The 16,582-nt window shown below is 38.1% G+C and overlaps 2 protein-coding genes across 3 annotated transcripts; both read left to right on the top strand.

The window, feature by feature from the left end:
• The first annotated feature begins 1,588 nt into the window (after positions 1 to 1,588).
• On the top strand, positions 1,589 to 4,843 carry lum (lumican). 2 transcript variants are annotated; one of them, XM_082166946.1, is made up of 3 exons: positions 1,589 to 1,869; positions 2,764 to 3,669; positions 3,754 to 4,843. In XM_082166946.1, the coding sequence occupies exons 2-3, from the start codon at positions 2,790 to 2,792 to the stop codon at positions 3,906 to 3,908; spliced, it is 1,035 nt and encodes a 344-aa protein (XP_082023072.1). In that variant the 5' UTR covers positions 1,589 to 1,869; positions 2,764 to 2,789; the 3' UTR covers positions 3,909 to 4,843. The 2 variants fall into 2 exon arrangements, with proteins under 2 accessions (XP_082023072.1, XP_082023073.1); XM_082166947.1 differs by lacking the exon at positions 1,589 to 1,869 and adding an exon at positions 1,908 to 1,999.
• A 4,534-nt stretch (positions 4,844 to 9,377) lies between these two features.
• Positions 9,378 to 16,254, top strand: kera (keratocan). The gene is made up of 3 exons (XM_082168158.1): positions 9,378 to 9,593; positions 13,613 to 14,487; positions 14,844 to 16,254. The coding sequence occupies exons 1-3, from the start codon at positions 9,430 to 9,432 to the stop codon at positions 15,005 to 15,007; spliced, it is 1,203 nt and encodes a 400-aa protein (XP_082024284.1). The 5' UTR covers positions 9,378 to 9,429; the 3' UTR covers positions 15,008 to 16,254.
• Positions 16,255 to 16,582: the final 328 nt, after the last annotated feature.

Here is a 16,582-nt window from a genome sequence, read left to right as displayed (position 1 = left end):
ACTTAGCGCACATGCTATAACATGCCATTGTGTTAAAGCATGTAACTAGTGTTTCTATTTGACTCTCAATCTCTTGTTTCTATTCTGCCATCATTTTTTATTTTTAGTAAAATTATGACCATTATTATAATTGTATGTAATAATCTTTTAATTTGTATTTATCTAATTATTTTAAATGATGGCCATGGGCCATACATGATTAATGTTTTTATTTTTATTTTATTTTTATTCTTTTTTTACTTATTGTATTTTTATTTATTTATTATAATTATTTTTCATTTAATTTAATTTAATTTAATTTATTATTTAACTATGTTTTGAATTAACACACTGAACCCCTCATTTCTTTTTCTTTGTTTTTTCTTTTTAGTAATGATGACCATAGACGCGTACAAAATTATTACAATTGTGATAAATTTTTTTAGCATTTCAATTTATTTGACTTTATTAATTTATATTTTATTTTTGGAGTACAAATTCATTGTTACTCATGGCTTTTTTGAATTGTCATATTTTTAAGTAAAATGATGACCCCCCCCCCCCCCCCCACACACACACACACAATTTATTTTGTTTGTTTGTTTGTTTGTTTGTTTGTTTGTTTGTTTATTTATTTATTATTTTGTTTTGAATCAACACACTCGGGGAACCTGACATCTGACAAACTGACTTTTTTGGGGGTAATAAAATGGTGACCATGTTGAGCTTTTTGTCCTGTATGATTTATTAATTCATTTTTTTAATAATTATAATATATAGAATTACAATTCTTTCATTTTATTACATTTTATTTTATTATTTTATTTGACATGTGGAGTGCTGATTTTATCTTGGTAATCTTTTTTGACTTTGCAGTAATCTAAGACAGTACATAATCTCACCTCCTCTGATAAACACAAGGTTTACAGAACCGACCTCTCATCTGGTTTTCTGGATTTACTGCATTCCTAAAAGCCAACGTGTGCTATTAAAGCCAAACTGACCTGCAATCAGCTCCGTCTCTCCTGGATCCCTCATGAGTTCCAGTCCACCGCTGTGTGCGAGCTGCCCATCACAGAGGTCTATGACTACAGCCAGACAGAAGCCGTCTGGCTTTTATGAGGCTTAAGATTAAAAGATGGCACACTGTTTGATGATATATAGTCTACCAGCTGTTAAGAATTGGATACACTCTCCGTTCAGATGCTGAAGATAGACAACACAGTTATGTAAGACTGGTTTGGCCCACTACCTTCTTATTTGGTCAATTTTTCCAAGTCTTTTTTACTGCCTAGTAGTCTAATAGCAGACAGCTGTCATTTCAAGTAGCCAATTTTTTTCTAGGCGATTTTCCAAATAGTTTCGTTAACCTTTGTTTTATTTAAGAATATTTATTTTTTATGAGAAATTCTTAGCATTGGCTATGACGGAACCGGTGGTCGAGGTGTTTGTTGGCTTGTTTGCGACTCACACAACAGTCAAATAGTTTTTTGGGGATTGTTTGGAAAGGATGGGTTGGAAAAGTGTGTGTGTGTGTGTGTGTGGCAACTATACAGGTATATATATTTTGCAAACCCTCCCCAGTGAGTTGTTGCTCCCTTCTTCGTCTCATGAAGGACTACATGTCCCAAGCTGCTTTGCTACACCTGAACATTGTTAGAATCCATATGTGCCACGATGAACAACTGCTGACATCTACACACTAGAACCGCCTGACTTCTGTTTTCTATCAATCTTGGGCGACTAAAATCTGGCTTGAGTGTCTCTCTCTCTTTCTCTCTCTCTCTCTCTCTTGCTGTCTGCTCTCTCCCTCCCTTACTCTTTCTCTCCAGAGTCCTCGGGCCGCACACAACTCTACCTGAAGTCGTACAAAGAGAGAGAAGCAGGAAGGTAAGGATATCCAGCATCTGAATGCTCATGCTCGCTTTTGATCTGTCTGGATGAGATTATCAGAAATCTGCTTGGCAGATTTTCTGGGGTGGACTGAAACAGTCTGAACATATTGCGGATACTCGGCTTGGTAATGTTTGAGATGCTTCCAGTTCTATCAAGTACATTTTAGTTAAATCATTATATTAAGTTGTTCTAAATAATTCAATTTGATTATTTATGAATGCATGAGCTAGTAGAAGAGAATTATTAAGCATGCATGAATTGTTATGTTGTGCTTAAACAGAGAGAGGTTTTGCAGTGCTGGATTTAATTTGGCATTTTCCTGCTACGAATAGTTTTGACACAAATACTGTGTTGCAAAATTCCGTGTGTGACACCTGCTGCAATTTATTCTTCTTTTAACCTTCATGAAATATTATTTTATTAGCCAATATTATAAAAGTACTCTTGCATTGTTCATTTACAATTCAATTATAATTCAGCATTGCACGCAAAGACAGAGGAGGCACGAGGTGACGTTAATGTAACTTGAGATGAACTTGGATCTGCACATAAGAAATGTGCGTCTAATTTGTGTGGGGAGGAACGGCTGTCTGGGCCTTTTTGCACTCTTGAGGATGAAGTCATCAATTTCCATTAGAAGAATGTTTCTGGTTTTAGTTTATGTCTGAGGTTCACAGTAGAAAGTTCTGTTGTTCTTACAATTTTTTTTCACGTAATATTATATAACCAAAGAAACCTTCTCTTCTCTTCTCTTCTCTTCTCTTCTCTTCTCTTCTCTTCTCTTCTCTTCTCTTCTCTTCTCTTCTCTTCTCTTCTCTTCTCTTCTCTTCTCTTCTCGTCTCTTCTCGTCTCGTCTCGTCTCTTCTCTTCTCTTCTCTTCTCTTTCAGGTTCGATTCATCTAAGTTGTGCAGCCATGTTTGCTCTGGGCTCCTTCTTATTGGCTGGACTGGTATGTCAGAGTTTGGGTCAGTATGAGTACGAAGATGAATACTACATGCCCTACGCACCACTGGAGGGAGCATCAACTCCCAATTGTGCCCAGGAGTGCGAATGTCCCCCCAGCTTCCCCACAGCTATGTACTGCAACGAGCGCAACTTGAAGTTCATTCCCATTGTGCCAACTGGAATCAAATACCTCTACCTACAGAACAACTTTATTGAGGAGATCAAGGCTGGCGTGTTCGATAACGTCACCGACCTTCGCTGGCTCGTCCTCGACAACAACAACATCACCAGCGAAAAGATCCAGGCCGGTACCATTGATAAACTGGGCAGCTTGGAGAAGCTCCTCTTCAGTCATAACAAGCTGACCAAACCCCCTAGTCTTCTTACGAAGTCTCTGGATGAGTTGAAGCTGGTTGCCAACCAGCTAAGCTCGTTCCCTGCTAGCACCTTGTCTGGGATGGAAAACCTGACCTCCCTTCACCTGTCCAAGAACAAGCTGACTACTGAGAGCATCACAGGTGCCTTCAAAAGCCTCAAGTCCCTCGTTCTGCTGGACGTGAGCGAGAACAAGCTCAAGAAACTTCCCTCGGGAGTTCCAGCTTCGCTTTTGATGCTCTACGCCGACAACAACGACATCGAAAGCATCCCTGGTGGCTACCTGGCCAAGCTGCCGCTCCTGCAGTATCTGCGTGTCTCCCACAACAAGCTGGTGGACTCTGGAATCCCTGCAGGTGTGTTCAACGTGTCCTCTCTCCTTGAGCTCGACCTGGCTTTCAACAAGCTGAAGACCATTCCAGAGATCAACGAATCGCTCGAGCACCTGTACCTGCAAGCCAACGAGATAAGCAGTAAGTCTTTCTCTGTGTCCATTTGATCAAGCAACATATTTTGCATGGTTTTTACTCCATTTCTACTATTTATTTATTTTTCAGAGTTTGACCTGACGAATATCTGCAAGTTCAGCTCCCCGGTCAACTACTCAAGACTGAGGACCCTGCGCTTGGATGGAAACAACGTCACACACAGCAGTATGCCAGATGACACGGCTAACTGCCTACGCCAGGCCTCAGAGATCATCTTTGAATAGGGTCACATCCCGCCAGTAGTTCATCAAACAAATTAAGGCTATTGCTCTTATTAGACACGCTGATTGACATCTGCACGTCTTTATTCATGGTCCTGGCAACCACATCTGGTAACTTGCACGTTGACGACAATATTTACTCTCTAAAATGTTGATGAACACGTTTGTATGAAAAATGGGTAGCAATAGTCTGGAATCTTGAAAATCTTGCACATAAAAAATCAGTCTTGTATGATATTGTACGAAGAGTAGTGGTTGAATTTGACAAGATATTCACATCTAAAGAGAGACATATTTGTGCAAATTGTGAATATCCCAGTGTGCACTCTATAAGAAGTTGCACTATATGTCATCTAACTGCATCTTAATATTTCCGCATGTTAAACACCTTAATCGCTCAAAATTGTAATCATATTATTAATAAGCCTGCCGGTAAGGAAATTAGATTGTTTAGAGTAAAAGTTATGAAAAATATCTACTTGTATATAAAATGGCTAAATGTGCAGCGATGTTGAAGGGTATCTAGAATTCAACTGAAACACTAAAATGAAATGAAATATTGCTGGACATTGTGTGAATTTGCTGTGGTTTAGCTAACTGTTAACTAAATCGTATGTTTGTTTTTTTATTTAACTGAGGAATTACAGTGCCAAAATGTTGTATTCATAGCAAACTAATAGCAGCTTGAATTTCTGAACACTGCCAACATTTATACCATATTCTACTGTATCTGCATGCAGTTCATCTTAATTTTGTAACTGTAATTGCTTTTACTTCTATGGTAAACAGCATTGTTTTTGTCTGTTGTTGATGTATTCAATACAACATTTCACATCACCACAATGTTAGTCAAATCATTGAACCACAAGATTACAGTAACTTTGGCAGACTATTGTAAAAGTTTTATTTGTCCCTCATTTGTTGTTCTATTTTTTTTATTTTTTTTAAATACTAAAGCAGTTTGTTGAATAAACCAGATTTCTTACATATGTGGGGGGATACTGATGGTATCAATCATTATAATGAAGTCACATGTAATAAATATATTAATATTATACACAACATTCAAATAATATGATACATTTTTAGCCAAAATATTCTATTGTCAATACTAATAATTGCCTCTTCATTTTATCATGGCGAATTCTCTAAAGCATCATCACAGGAAATCTTCAGTAGATATTATAAATCTTCGTAAAGTCATTAATCTTATGATTCATAAACATAAGGGCATCAATCTTGATTTGTCTAACTTAAATTAGGCTTGATTCTAGCCTCTACATATACTAAACACAAAATAGCTTCCTTTACGCACAGGCAAGCTACTCGATATTTTATTATTTTTAACGTGATTACTGATCTTCTAGCTTGACTCTTCTGGTATGGAAAGAAACTTCTGGTATGAATCTGTCCTCCATCCTCATCCTTTCTGGCCACTCAGCCAGACTCATGAATGGACAAAGTTCTACTACAAAGTTCAATATAGTCATGATAACAGAACTATTTCCTGTAGGAAACATGTCCTCTAGATGTCTCTAGCTGAAGTATAGGCTGTGAATATAAATATAGTGATTGTAAGATGAAAAGGCTCTGGTAGAATAGCTTGAATAGGGTGTTATTTTTGTGGCATATCCGCTGAAAGTAAACATTTAAGTTAATACTGCTTTCGAAATCATTCTATTAAGGGCTTTAGTAAGGATTATTGAAGTAGTTTTAAGATATATGTAATATTTGTGTCCATAAATCCCAGACTATGATCAAATTACCAAAAATGTCAGAGTATGTATACTGAATTTGATGGCAAACTTGATGAAGTATGCTGGTGTGTAACATAAATACTACATGGCCAACTACATCTGCTAATGCCATGTTGACATTATCCTTTGACTGTATATTCACTGACCTGTGATGAAGGCCTACTAACAAAAACCACAAAAACAATTTACTTGGGCGTAAAACAAGTACAATTTAGCCCTGCGGAACAAATTTCTTGGTACTTGGTACTTATAACACTTTTACTTGAAAAGAGCTGCTCAGTTTGCTGTTCTACACCAGTTCAACGTTTGGCCACTTGCAGTTGGGATGTTCGCACATTCAGACAGAGGGCCAGTATTTGAGTTAGTTGTAAACATTCATTCCCTTCCTCAGCTCAGGACATACCTTGGATGAATCATAAAATAGCCCAACATTTAGTCCATTCTTTCCCTTTACCTCTTCCAAACATCTGCTCCCATGTCTCTCAATCCTGAAACACACGTTCATGACAGGCACTTCAAAAGTTACTACATATATTTCTGCACAAGTCTGAACTAGCACTAAAAATGAGTGTTTTATTTAAAACAGTAGAATTGCAGGCAGACAACCCAGCATTCCAGAGGAATGGAGGGTCTGGGGTGACCATCTGATAGTTATACAGAAAGGCATTGTGGGAGTTCTTTTGTCCATGTGTTGGAAACAGATGATGGATAGGCAGTTCTGGCTTTTCATTTGAAATATCTTTGCCACTTTATAGCAGCCTGAGCATTTAAGTTAACCACAAGCTGATTTTGCAGGACCAACCACAAAAAACCTTTTGATTGCTTTGGTTTTTCCAGATTTTGATGATGAAATGCAGTTTTTGAGTATCCTCACCCTCAGTCTTTCCAAAACCCAAATGATTTTTTTCCCATGGAACATAAAAAGAGTTCATTTGCACGAATTAATCGTTCAATAGGATAAATGACATGCATTTAGAAAATTACATGCTGATTGAAATGTCTTGTTTTATGTTAAATTCCATAACCTAATAGGGCATTGCAAGCATATGTTGCTGTGTCATATGTTTTGTGCGAGTGTTCTTGTCAGCTGAGCAATTGAGGTCTTGCTAACCACCGCCTGTTATTCAGATTCTACTAAACACTGGAGAGACTTTGTGGTGGAAGAGACCATTGTGATGTTTCTTAGCTTGTCCTTCTACAGCTGATCTCTTGAGAGAGAGGACACAAGAGTTTCTTGTTGTTTAGAGTATGACTGTTGACTGTATGACTGTCATGCTATGTGAGAACACACACACACACACAAAAACGTCAGAGGTAAACACAGGTTCCCTGAAGGGATGAAATCGGTTTATTTGCTACATGTGATATCATTGTCAGAGTTATAAACTTGTTTTATGTTGCTCTGCACAACTGATAAATGTATCTTTACAGTTGGAATAAAAGTGAAATTCACCCTATCTTTATCCAAATATTTTGCAAAACAAAAGTAAGCTATTTTCTGTGAATGTGCAAGACTTCCGAAAAACAAATACAGTAAATGGTCAAACTATTTGTGCTGCAAACCAGTGTGTTTATAATTATGACAATACATTAAAATAATAATGTAAGAAATACCAATTTGCAATATCAAGCAGCATAACGAGTTGTTTTGTACAGCTAAAAATTTTTGTATCCGCTCTTACGTTTTAAATAAGGTGGATAAATGCTCTGGAGAGCGTTATTATTGTAAAAAAAAAAATGTATTCATATATTTTTAATACAAATGATCACCAGTCATTTTGTCCACTTAAACCCTACCCTTTTCTTACATTCAACTGCAAGCTTGCATTCAGCTTTGCCTACATAAAATCAAATGGATAGAACCAGGACTCTGCCTTTTTTCTTCTACAATGATCGCTACTTTAAATATTGAGAAGCTGCATAATATCTGTAAAGTGTGATGGTAAGTCTGGCTTATTTCCGTGAATTGGTTCTTTCAAACAGTTTGTTTAAAGAAATGTTTTGAGTCACCAAACCCAAATCAAGTTATTTAAATGAGACATTTGCTTAAGAATTGTTCTGGGCTACATTTCTTAAAAGCATTGTAAACCTAGGAGATCCTAAAGACCATTGGTGCCAATGGTTACTACAATCTACTTAGGCTCACAATGCTTTTGGGAAATGCAGCCCTAAACAGGTAAGGCCGGTTTGTTATTGAATCGTTCAGATTGATTTTGTGAAACAGTTGAGCCAATTAATTGAAAAGATCGAACTCAAAAGAATTTATTCGTGAATTAAACATTGCTGGTGTAAAGAAAAAAACACTACTTTTGTGGAGCTTTTTGGGCATGACCAAACATCTGGAGATCTGAAAGTGCATGTGTGCTTTGATTGTGTGGGAATGTGTGAGATTTGATGTTCCCAAATACTTAAGAACAGAAATCATGAATCCTCTTTTATTTAAAGCTGCCGTCGGCAAGTCTGGCAGATTGGGTCGATTAGCCAAAATTTTGAATGTTTACAACTCTCATGCCCCTCCCCACTACCAGCGAGCACCCTCCCATCGAGGTCGTGCTCGTCAGTGCGTCACTGTGCGTGTGTACCTGATTTTCTGTGAACGCGTCCGTCTCTTCAGCATCTATCAACACCATGGACTCGGAGGTAGGCTGCCCTGGCTAATCTATCCACAGATAGCAATAACCGAGGAATTGGAAGCTTGTTAGTAGATTTTCTCTCCGCCATCACGCTTCATGCAATCTCCAGGCGAACTTCAGGCGAGGCGTGTGCATGTGATATTAACGTGCGCGAGTGAGGGGGGATCTGTGGCGTGTGCACGACCTGTGATTGACAGTCAGATGATCTCACACCCCCCTGCGCTGATTGGACCTGATGAAGCGGGAGCGCTGGATTTTTGCAAAACAAATAACACGCTCCAGGTGGAGTTAGAAGCTCGGGTTTTTTTCTAAAACCACCTTATTTATGTTGTTCTGTCGGATTATAGTGTCAATTACACTGAATATGATCAAAAAAATGTTGCCGACGGCAGCTTTAAGACAATAGCATCCTTTCAATAGGACAAAGTTTTACTCCTTTTTCAATTATGCAATGGGACTTTAATTAGTGTCCTACCCAAATAAAAGACCTCCTATATCCCACTTTTCTCTTCTCCATCTTGAAATGTCTACAATAGGATCCAGATGTTGAAACAGATGTCGCCTGGTTACTACACACTGCCCTTTCATTCATTGTGAAGCTATGCACAACTCAAGGAGAGAGAGAAAGACCTACTGGGATATGGCAAGAGTGCTGGATTAACCCTATAACATCATTGTAATTTCACCAGTTTTTGCATTCCAGCTTAATTCCACCTTTCACAGGTTGGGACGAGTCTCCATCAGTGCAAAACGACAGCTTGATGATGTGCATTGCCCAGGGGGGCCTAGTTTAATGGAGTATATGATCCCTCAAAGTTGTGAGTGATGGAAATGAGATATGTCTATTGAAAAGAAAGACTTAAATGTCTCGAAGCCACTTTGGCTGCAAGGGCTGCAAGCCCCCACCTCCCGAGACTCCACAGACCCTTACTGTACAAAGAGAAGAGGGTAAGAAAAGAGGAGAAAGTGCTGTGCTAGAAATAAGTTCCCAATGCACGCTTGTGGAAAGACTCCACACGTATCTGTCAAACATTCACACACACCCTTTTTCAACCTCACCAGCTGATGTCAAAGGTTTGGCCTTGGGGACGTTACAATGCTAACAATAGTAATCTTATAAGGCTGTGTCTTCTGATGCATGTCCGGACCAGAAAGAAAGAGGGAGAAACTGCAGACTGGACTCAAACTGGAGAGGAAAGCAGGCGGACCAAGAGATTGACTGCATCCCCAAAAACAGAAACAGACACTTTGCCTCCACCTGCGCAAACCAAAATCAGCTCTATGACTGAGATGAGCAGGTAATGTTTTCATATATATATATATATATATATTTTTTCTTATATGTGGTGGTGATGCAATAAGGAAGTGGGTGGTGGGTATAGGGGGTTCATGGTTTTTCTGTTGTGGAGTATTGAGTTATTTTAAACTCAATTTCGTAATATTTTCCTTATTTTTATGTTTCTCTGCACCTCTGCTGCAGATCTTAATGAATTTCATATAATTTCATTTTAATTGGGTAACACTTTATTTTGATGGTCCCCTTTAGACATTCTGTTGACTAATAGTAACGTTTCACCTAAATGTCAACTAACTCTCATTAGAGTATTAGTAGACTGTCTGCTTAGTATCTGCCAACACTTAATGTGATGGTCCACCAACAGACATTCTACTAATTATAAGTAACTTTGCAAGTACGTGCCAACTTATTCTACTAACCATACCTAACAGTCTACTAATACTGAACTAATACTCTGAGAGTTAGTTGACACATAGGTGCAATGTTACTAATAGTCAACAGAATGTCAAAATAAAATAAAGTAAAAAATAGTGTCACTTTTAACTATAATTGATTTTTTTATTTTTTTATAACCATCATCTACAGGCTCACAAACTTGAAATGTATATGTATTTCTTATGTACTGGTATTCACTGAGCTAACATTGAAATGGCTTGTGTAATACTAATAAAAATGGCAAATAAAAGTAACCATGATAGCACCTTGGTATTTTTTTAATAAATCAAAATACTATTGTATATATCTGTCATCGCTGTACCAGATTCCAGCACAGCACAGTATGCTTTTTAAGGAAAGTCTCAGATGTTGCTTGTGTAAGCAACATTGTTAAAATGTGCAATTAATTATTTCAACTTTTTGTAGTTAAGTGATGCTCTTTCTGAAAAATATATTTATATCAAAGAAAGTAGAAAGTGCAGCATTTTGTTGTAACATAACTGCCTGAGACACAATGACCCAAACAGGAAATTAAATGAGAGCATGTGTTTCTTTTTAGGAGAAGCATAATGTGCCACAGTTGTCTTGACCATGTTGTCATATCTCAGGCATAATTTCTTTTTAACATCTTTGATGAATTTTATCCTTGTTCTAGTCAAATATGCTTGTAAATGATTTTACTAAAGGTAATAATTAAACACAAAGGTGTTCAAATGTTGTTTATCAGTCTCAGATTTCAAAAAGTGTTGGTGAGTGAAGTGAGTTGTCATGAGGATATTCTCAAATATTTAACAATTAGCATTAGCACAGATAGCATAAGCACTTAGCACAATGCAGTTTTGACTGATTTGATCATAGGCAACGGATGTGATTAATTAATCCCTGCTACTCAAGACAAAGCAAGACATTACAGGTCAGAAAGTTTCCCAGTGCACATTTAAGGGGTCAGTTTTGAAAAAGGCTCAAAAATCACAAACATGATTTCATTGGCTGTTGCTCATTGCTTCTCTCGCACGAGTCAAGACAATGCACTTACCTGAAGACTGGGCGATTAGAAAATCCAGTCTGAAATTTGTAAGCCGTGTCTAGTCTCACAGGTGCAGACACTAAAAGAGTTGGCACCTGCTATGATCTGGGGCTTTTGTCACAGACTAGTCACAAACTTGAAAGGGTGACAAGGTCTTGTAGTGTGATCTTGGTTACAGAGACTCATAGAGTATAGCACATTTCCCAATTGAAATTATGTATTAGATGTATATTGATATTGCACAGTTTGTATGCTTGTATTGAAGTCATCTTTGAAATAAAGTTAAACAGATATCCAAGGTACAGAGTAATTTAATAGACTTAAACATCTTGCAGCTAGATACAAATTGCTGCCCCAAGAATGACCTCTTGTCATGTCCTGACACTCTGTGTTTAGAGCTCTTTTACATTCCTGTGAATAATAGGTTTTAAATTCTGTAATTGGATTAGTTTGGTGTTTGTACTCTTTGCCCTTAGACCACTGCTTCTAATGTAGAGCTGCACCATCCTTGACACAAGATGCTAATAGACTGGATTACTAATGGTCTCAACTGGAGGAGCCCATTGCAGCGGATTACAATGATAAGGTGTTGTTGTCGTCATTGGAATTGAGAAGTAATCAGCACTTGGCAGTCAAACAACGACACCATATGTGGCTACCTGTGCCAACTACAAATCCGCCTCTAAATCCAGACTAGTGCTCCCGTGGGGACAAAAATCTCAGCTCAGTCGTTTTGGTGATCGTGCACATTAAATAGCAGAATTGTTTCATTACTGATTTTGCAACTGTAGGCATCTACAAAAATAAGGTGGGCCAAATGTCATTTACCAGTCAAACTGGGAGTCCTCATGAAGATAGATAGATAGACAGACAGACAGACAGACAGGCAGACAGATAGATGGATAGATAGATAGATAGATAGATAGATAGATAGATAGATAGATAGATAGATAGATAGATCTGATAGAGACATTTGTTTACTCAAAAGACAGGAGACAGGTGGTGTTGTGAGGGGTGATGAAGAAAAGGATGAAGAATCCAACGTAATATTATAGGCCTGTATTAGCCTAATTATAACTGGGCCAAGGCTCATGTCTTCCTTTGACCAACACGCCAGTGTCCGTCCCCAAAGGATTATGACTCTTGATCTCGAGAGCCTATGATTGGCTAAGGTTGTGTCCAGTGTGTCTGTCTGTGAAGGGATCATGAGATATCATTGACACTACAAATAGGGGCAGGAGATGGCAAAATAGCTCAGTTGAGACATCTGTACCCACAGCAAAAGATACAGTAGAAGAGCCCCAAGAAGACAAAGGTAGGTCTCTAGCATTTGTGCAATGATTCTGTGCATCATAAATATTTTGGGAAGGATATTGTTAGTTTCTTCTACACTATAGGAGAAAGCCTCTGTCCTCTAGAAATGCATACTGTGAGCTATGAGTCATTTTTACATCTGCTTTAATCTTAATGGCTTTGTGTTTATTTTGTCTTGGTTTAACATAGAAGTATGCTGCTTAATTTAGGGTACTAAAGATATCAGCTGTTTTTCCTGCAAAGCCAGTTTGGAGGTCATGATTTAAAAATATTTGTCTTACTTTTTACAGGTGAAGCTGGTTTCACCTGACCTGTTCACTAGATATCCAGAGCTTCCCTTTGATCCCTTCTGGTTTAGTGTGAGAACGCTGCCCATAGAAAATGATCTCCAGACAGTCGATTATAGAGCTCAGAACCAAAAATGTAAACCAATACCAGATGAGAGAGAAAGCTCAGCTATGAATACGTGTTAACATATTATTTCTTGAGCTTTCTCACTCTGTTTGCTGTTTCTTTTATCCTTACATGATAAATTTAAGCCAAGAGAAATATGTGGATGTCAGCAAAGAAACATCTGAGGGAAAACCATAATACACATTAGACGAAGTTCAAACATGCATTTTGACAGATATAAATGTTTAAAGGTCAAATGGGAATACAACAAACTGAACCTGGCCAACGGATGCCTAATGTTTAGGTGTCCTCATTGCAACATGAGGGCCAGGTGTTGTTAAATTGCCATGATTGTTATACCTTGTTCTCTCTAGAAATAGTCAGACATGCACATACCTGAAGCCTTTTGTTTCCCAGAGTCCAAGAGGTAACTGTCTTCTGAATGGAGATGAGTAGCACTACGCCAGGCTTAAGTCAATTAAGGCTGACCTGGCAGCATATTCTGAGTTTAAGAGGATTACTACTTAAAAGATGAAGACATAGGAAATGATTATCTTAACTAGGATGTTCCTAATTTTTTTGTCAATGAGTTTATCCACTTAGAAAGAACCTGAGGTAATTGTAGGGTGGTTGGTGGACAGCTAGGAACATTATTTCAGACCTTGTGACAAGGGGGGCAACTCATTGAAGGGAGAAACCCATTCAATTTTTGTACCAAGTCCTGTGAACTTTAGTGACAGTCCTGTTTAGAACTAAAATGAAGTCTCTTATTTTATCTCTAAGAGTTATATAGTTTTAATATTGTTAACAGCTAATTTTGCTACTTCTTTTCTGTCTCTATGTTTTCCTAGGTTAAACCTAACCATGGAGTGGCTCATGGTTGCATTTGTGGCCCTAGTTTTGGCCAGCCAAGTCCGCTCTGATGAAGTTCCCTACGAGCACATGATCTCTCAGCTCCAGGCATGTCCTAAAGAGTGCCACTGCCCTCCAAACTTCCCTAACGCTGTCTACTGTGACAACAAGGGTCTGAAACGCATTCCTGTCATCCCTCCCTATACCTGGTACCTGTACCTCCAGAACAATCTCATTGATGTGCTCTCTACTGATGCTCTGCGCAATGCCACACAACTTAGGTGGATCAACCTTAACCGCAACAAAATCACAAGTGAAGGCTTTGGGGTTGATGCTCTTAAGGCTTTGTCTAATCTTGTACACCTTTACATGGAAGACAACTTGCTGACTTCCATTCCATCTCCTCTGCCTGTCAAATTAGAGCAGTTACGGCTGTCTCGAAACAGAATCTCAAAGATCCCAGCCGGTGTCTTCTCTGGGATGGACCATCTCACCTTGCTGGATCTGCAAAGCAACAAGCTTCAGGATGATGCAGTGACTGAGGTCAGTCTGAAAGGCCTCAACAACTTGATCCAGATAAATTTAGCAAAGAATCAGCTAAACAGCATGCCCCTCGGCCTACCACCCACAACTACACAGATCTTTTTGGATGGCAACAACATTGAGAAGATTCCGGTTGAGTACTTCAAGGGACTGCCGAAAGTGGCGTCTCTCAGGCTCAACCGCAATAAGCTGGCTAATGGAGGTATCCCAAAAAACGTGTTTAACCTTTCCAGCATCCTGGATCTACAGCTTTCTCACAACCAGCTCACAGAAGTGCCCGTTATCTCTTCTGGCCTGGAGCACCTGCATCTGGATCACAATAAGATCAAGAGTAAGTCCATAACTCCTTTTTTTTTTTTCTAAAACATTTTGGAATTAATTTATACAGACACAGTATCACAGTTCATACTTGACAAAAAACTACAAGTATCTGAAACTTGTAACTTCATTTTGACCATGAGATACTGTATACTACTGTACTGTAGTATACTTGCTTGGTTATCTGTAAAGCTCTAAAGACTTAAGAAGCCTTTGGAAAGTTCCCTTAGTTAGAACCTTTATAGACAACTTAAGTTATTGACTGACAGCAAGGAAACTTTGGAGTTTGGATGCACCCTTAATTGTATTGTACCAGCATGCTTGTGACTTTATCAGTAAGATGTATATTTTTTTCTGTCATTTTCATAGGTGTGAATAGCTCTGACATCTGTCCACCTGGTGCACTTGATGATTACCTTGATGAGAACGGCCCACGTCTCCGTTACCTTCGCCTTGATGGTAATGAGATCAAACCCCCCATTCCACGAGAGCTGATGATGTGTTTCCGTCTCCTCAGGGCTATTGTCATATGAAGGTGCCTGACCATCTAGATACTCCTGTCCATTTCATCTACCAGAACTGAAAATGCATGTAAACTAAAACACTTGAAAAGAGTCCAATAAAGGACTATCTTTTTGGAAAGTCAGTAAAATATTGAAAACTATACACTGCTGAAAAGACCAGCCAAGACTGGAATGAATTTCCATGCTAGTCCAGATTGACTCATTCTTGTTTGTAGTGCTGGTCTAGCTAGTGGGCCAGTGAAACTAAGCTGATAAAACTGTTTAACTAGCATGATCTTTCTGGTGGAGCTTTTGTCCAAGAAAGCACATCTAGTTAAGCTAGTTAAAAAGCTGAGTGGGGATACCAGTCTCCAAAATATGAGATATTCTGGGGGTCTCCTGTTCTGGTCTTTTCAGCAGGGTTGAGAGCCATAAGACTGGTTCATATGTGCATTTGCGAATGGTTTCTCATGGCTGTATTAGAAAACCACTGTGCCTTCCTTAATTCCATGCATATGAGAAACTAGCAGGCTAAGCTCCTAAATATAATTGTCCTCATTTGCATGTAATGTCATTTCCCCATTCTGTGTTATTTTTATTTCAAACAAATCGATCTTAGTAGGTGTACCATTACCCCAAAACTTTTACCTCACCACACAATTCTGGGGTGTTTTTGGACAGATGAGTTGTGGTCTGATTATGGAGCCAAATTTTCTGGTAGTGAACTTAGTATATAGCGGTGGTTTATTGTATTTTATTGAATGCATGGTAATTCTCAATAACAGCACCAACAGAAGTTTGAAATTTGAGAAACTTTAGAAATCACAATTGTTTATTGCCTCTGTTGTAGCGATTGACATGTTCTGACATAAGTTTACTTCTACTTTTTAAATATTTCATTACATCTTTGTACAATCAGTATTTCAATATTCAATCAATATTTAGTGACATTAATTTTATAGATTGAGCACTTCAGATTTATTCACTGTCATTAATTGTATAGTGTTACATTCTGATTATTAATATATAAATACAGTTTAAATTTAGCAGCTGACAATGGTACTACCAGTGAACCTTCTAGATTGATTTTAAGATTTATTTTCCTCTAGGGTATAAAATAATGTGAATATTCTTTTTCAACGCACAGATGTGACAATTATTTTTCATGTTTTCATTTATCATTCTTTGCAGAAAAATGACAGGAATTAGGATTGACAAAAGGAATAATCTAAAATGAGATAACTTTTGTTTGATGTTCCTGATTAAACTGGTTTCAATGGTCCAGCTTTGTCTCTGCACTCATTTTATATACATGTATACATAAAAAGATTTTGGTTACTGAAAACTCATAGAGCTTTGAGAACAAGGACCTGAAGGGTCCAAATCAAGTAGAGCAGCCTGTCAGGCAACCTCATAAAGGAAGCTATAATCCACAAACAGTGTATTCATCTACAATAATGTAACTTGTGTTTAGACTTTATTTCAACAAACCCAGTTTTAGCTTTTGTTAAACATTTAGTGTCAGCAAAAAGCAATTCCAGTCTTTGAAAACAACAGTGAGTGCACAGTATATGTGGGTATCAGTTGAAGCAATGGCTGCATTTA

This window comes from Leuciscus leuciscus (genome assembly GCF_965113295.1).
Source record: "Leuciscus leuciscus genome assembly, chromosome: 4".
Classification (NCBI taxonomy): Eukaryota; Metazoa; Chordata; class Actinopteri; order Cypriniformes; family Leuciscidae; genus Leuciscus; species Leuciscus leuciscus.
Note: the sequence above shows the minus strand (reverse complement) of the source record. Positions and strands in the feature narration are given on the sequence as shown.